This window comes from Sander vitreus, chromosome 15, assembly GCF_031162955.1.
Source record: "Sander vitreus isolate 19-12246 chromosome 15, sanVit1, whole genome shotgun sequence".
Classification (NCBI taxonomy): Eukaryota; Metazoa; Chordata; class Actinopteri; order Perciformes; family Percidae; genus Sander; species Sander vitreus.
The window spans coordinates 27,660,132-27,665,131 of record NC_135869.1 but is presented as its reverse complement, the minus strand read 5'-3'; the positions used below and the strand labels follow the sequence as shown (position 1 = coordinate 27,665,131).

At 43.2% G+C, this 5,000-nt stretch overlaps 1 protein-coding gene across 1 annotated transcript in view; it reads right to left on the bottom strand.

The window, feature by feature from the left end:
• hook2 (hook microtubule-tethering protein 2) overlaps positions 1-5,000 on the bottom strand; it is a 30,508-nt gene that overhangs the window by 11,162 nt on the left and 14,346 nt on the right. Inside the window, exons 12-15 of the mRNA XM_078268992.1 lie at positions 4,725-4,835; positions 2,618-2,705; positions 2,319-2,385; positions 1,741-1,878 (exon numbers count right to left, since the gene is read on the bottom strand). Of these exons, the coding sequence (XP_078125118.1) occupies positions 1,741-1,878; positions 2,319-2,385; positions 2,618-2,705; positions 4,725-4,835 (404 nt within the window). The remainder of the gene's footprint in view (positions 1-1,740; positions 1,879-2,318; positions 2,386-2,617; positions 2,706-4,724; positions 4,836-5,000) is intronic.

Genomic DNA, 5,000 nt, shown 5'->3' with positions numbered 1-5,000 from the left:
CACACTCACGGGACAATCTGGCTTTCTACTGTCGGTCCTCCAGCCCCGCCCACACAGCTCAGTTGAGCACACAGTCCAGAGGGTGAGTTGACATTTAGGCAGATATCTTCCTACCATCAGCCAAACAACCAGCATAACGTCCAGGAACACACAGTATGGTGGCCTAGAACGGGACGGATTACTTACAAGGCCTCATGAATCATGTGTCCTTATGTTAATTGTTCATTTTATCTCTTGTTCAATTCCAAATACATGTAAAAATATATAAAATAAGAGTATTTTTACATCATAATCATGGTCCGTTCCCTTACTGTTAAACAGTTTCAAAGGTTTGATGACTCATCTAGGCATGGGCCGGTATGAGATTCTGACGGTATGATAACATTCAGCATGAATTTCACTTTTGCAGTATTGCAATTAGAGCTTTAACGTGTATTTTCCATTGAACACAAGGTATTTTATTTAAAACACACTGCACGCTGGCAGGGAGAGGGATTTCTAAACTGCACTGTCCGTCCTTGAAGACACATAGGCCTAAAAAACTGCTCATACTGGTAGAGGTTTACTCCTCGACACAGTGGGCCAGGGTTCGACTCCGACCTGCGGCCCTTTGCTGCATGTCATCCCCCCCCTCCCATTTCTGTGTATATATATATATATATATATATATATTATGACGGAAAATGTTTTGAAACAGACTTTTTCAAACGTGGTATACCTTGAAACTGAGAACCGGCCCATGCCTAGACTCATCCCGCACTCGGGGGCATTTACCCGTTACTTGTTTTATCAAGTTTTTAGGTCGTCCCCCATGACTATAAAACACACACACACACACGAAAATCTACTTTAAAAGTAATTTATTTGTTCTTTTTCCGTTATGACTCGCTGTCAATCTGGATAATAAAACAAAGTTGTATGGCGTTTATTGTTTGCGTTTGTTTACGTTTAACCACAATGATAGCAATCATATCACATCCATACAGGGGTAGTAGTACACAGCTGTTTCTCTCACACTACACCGCTCCTCCGCTCTCTTCACTGGTTACCAGTTGCTGCCCGCTTCAAAACACTAGTACTTGCATACAGGGCCACAAACGGCCCAGCATACATCCAGGACATGGTCTAACCCTACACCCCAACCCGCCCACTCCGCTCTGCATCAGCCAACCTGCCTGCTGCCCCCTCACAGCGAGGGACAACTAGTCACTCAACGAAATCCCAACTGTTTGCTGTCCTAGCTCCCTACTGACATCAGGAGATTGATTGAACATCATAGAAAAGCTGAAAAGCTGCAAACCCCGCGATGAAGCCACGATGGAACCAGTTTTTGCGAGTTCCCGCAATTTCATTGCGTAACACTGCATAAATATCCCGCATATTCCATCACATTTTTTTAAGAAAACATGACGCATAATCAGGGATTTTAGCCCAAAACAATCACAAAAAAGGACTGTTTAAAGCTAATGTACTTGCACTTACTACTTGTTGTCTGGAGTTTGAACCTTCATGGTTGAAAGCACTTCATTGTAAGTCGCTTTGGATAAAAGCGTCAGCTAAATGACATGTAATGTAAATGTTAAAACATAAAACAATGTACGTATTAAACACACTGGTATCGGATCGGTACTCTGTATCGGCCGATACGCAAGTTCAGGTATCGGAAACGGTACCTGGAAGGGAAAAAAAAAGGTATCGGACCATCTCTAATGGCAACCAAAAAACCACCACTCTCTCTACCTGTTCTGAGTTTCCAGGGTGTTCTTGCTGCGCTGGGCCTCCTCCAGCTCGGCCTGCACCTCCACTACCTTCTGCCTGTAGGTCTCCTCCTGGACGCACAACATCTTGTTTTCACTCTGCAGACGTACCACCGTCTCTCTGTCCAAGAACAAAAAAAAAAAAAGAACAATGAGAAGAGGAGGGGGAATACGAGGTGAAGGAAAGCGGGGAAAAGAAAAGTGGATGACAGATGAAATGGGTCAGAGAGCGACTGCGGCAAGTAATGTCTGCCCAGTGGGCCGCGCCTTTATCCGACAACGCCCCGGCCAAAAGTGCAGCACTGACATGTGTTGCTATTTCTGTGGCCAACTGTTCCCTCAGACTATAGAGGATGAACATAGGGCACGAGTAGGCTACTGAAAGTGACACCAATGTATGTCTGTTATGGGTTTAGAAGGCAAATACATCTGTTGCATTTACATTTGATTGCTCCGTACATATGAACGCCCACACCACGCACGGCTTATATACACACACACACACACACACACACACACACACACAGAGATACAGCGTGACAGACGGCGTGACAGACGTACTTGAACTCAGTCGGCATGATCTCTGCAGCCAGGTTTCCTACTGTGACATCATCGTCACACAAGCCTCCTGCAGAGAGAAGAGAGAGACAAGTGTCAGCGGGAAACTTTTTCATTAAACAGCTGGATTGGCATACGTCTTTTTAACATATATTTTTAGTTTTCACACACTCCACTTCAACTCCACTCCAAAGTTCTGAATTGTGAATGTATTCTACCACACGTGTAATTTTGCTTTGGATTATTTTACCATCTTGCAGCTCAGTTATTTTGTTTCTAATCTGAGTGCAATTACAACTCACCAGATCCGCTGAGACACCGCTGTTGGACTTGTGCACACCGGAGCTCATCATTTGTCTCCCGAAGTGTGTCCCTTTCCGAGATCAGACGCTGAAGAACGAAGCACAACGTAACACAGATTTCAGCTTCATTTCAGACTGCTTTAGTCTGTATGTTAGAAGAATTATTAGTTACATTTAATCCAGTGTGAACCTGCCATGCGTGGACAGAAAAAGTAAAATCAAAGCAAGCTCGGCACATAGGTAGTTTAATGGTTAAAAGGTGCAGTAGGTAAGTCTTATAAAACTCCCTTTCTGTCATATCTGCTGAAACTGACCCTATGTTCCAGTAGAACTACAGGAAGCAGGTCATTTAAAAAGAAATCCAGCTCCTCTGACTCCACCTACAGCCTGGAGAGAGATTTACAGAAATCCACCGCTCCCTGTTCAGATGCACCAATCAGGGCCAGGGGGGGGTGTCTAACTGTTCAGATGCACCAATCAGGGCCAGGGGGGGTGTCTAACTGCGTGTCAATCACTGCTCATGCACATGCATTCATTCTCCCTTGTGGGGGGAGGGGCTTAGGAGACCGTTTTGGGCTTTAGCAGAAAGGGGGGAGGGACTGAGAAGTTGTTGATGTTCACATTTTTTGGCTAAGTCCTGGATCTTCACAATCCTCCCTACAGCACCTTTAAGGTGTCTACCACATAACCACAACGTCTATGGTTTGATTCCTGGTTGCGGGGGCTGTGTTGCAGGTCATACTCCTCTCTCTTCCTGCATTTCCTGTCTCCATCTTCAGTGACTGTCAAAATAAAAGGCTAAAATGCAAATCTGAATCCTGAAATCTGTTTTGTTCAACCAGAGCGGTATGCACATGAACATTTACTTTGTCATTTTACATTTAGACTTTGGGCAGTAATTGGGGGAAATCAAATCAACATTGTTGCATGAGCCTCAAGCTCTACGTAGCTACGAGTTAATTTGAGCTAGACCAGGGGTCTCCAACAAGTAGCTCGTGAGCAGGTGACCAGTAGCTCGCCGATAGGTTGACAAACAGAGACAAAATGACCACGATATTAAAAGTGAGGTAGCTAACTATGTGGGCCATTGAAGAGTAAAGTGGTAATGTTTTCTTGGACCGTGATGGGAATACTTTCAGTGAGGTTTCTAACTATGTGGGCTAAAAGAAGCTGTAAAACAGTCATGAACTTTTACATGAAGTGAAGATTTTTCATAAGCTTTGGTTATTGCAATTTCATACGTGTACAAACAGTAGCTTCATTCAGCTTATGTGTGTTGTGTAATAAATGTAAGCGATGTGATGCAAGTAGCTCTTGGCCACTTTTTTTTAAAGTAGCCTTTAGGTGAAGGAAGGCTGGAGACCCCTGATCCAGACTCACACACTACCTAGAAGTAGTACAAAGTAAATGTACACTTCATGTCAGTACAGTATGTATCGCTTAATTACCCCCACAAGGAACTGAGGACATTAATCACTCCTGTCAGATTGCAGAAGGTGCTAGAATTAACACTGGACGTGGGAGTCCACGGAAGGATAGTACGATATTTGCCTGGCAACAATGCCTCCTGCAGGGATGTGTGTACTGTATAAGTCACAACAAATGTCGATCCACACAGGATTCCCATCACTGAAATCTAGAGCTGCAAAGATTAATTGACTAGTTGTTAACTATTAACTTAATCAGCAACTATTTGGATAATCTATTAATCAGTTTGAGTCATTTCTTTTATAAAATAAAGAGTCAAAATTCTCAGAGTCCAGCTCGTTAAATGTGAATATGTCCTAGTGTCTTCTCTCCTCTGTGACAGTAAACTGAATATCTGAGTCATCTTGGGCTTTGGGGAACACTCATCCACATTTTTTACCATTTCATAGACCAAACTAATCCATTAAATCGAGAAAATAATCAACATAATAATAATAATAATAATCGTTAGTTGCAGCCCTACTGAAATCAAACCTATATTACCGTGTTATAACGTAGTAATATGACATAATATATCAGACAAGATGCACCGCGCTGATAAAACAGAACAGTAAAACGGTCTCATTCTTTACCCACAACAAGGGAACTTTCACTTCCCCGAGCGTGTGCACCGACTCACTTCTTTCTCCTTCAGCAGTGCGTCATACTTGTCGTTAAGGTTCTTGTACTCAAACTGCCATTTCTCAGCTTTCATCGCCTCTGCCGAGTGCTTGGTGTGGAGCTCATGAGCCTGCAAGTCAGAAGAGAGCATAGCAACAGTCTTCGTTGGCAGGACCTCTGTAAAAACTGCTAGTGGTGGAAGAAGCATTCAGATCCCAGTACTAATACCACACTGTAAAAAAATACTGTCACAAGTAAAAGTCCTGCATTGGAAAGGTTACCTAAGTAAAAGTTT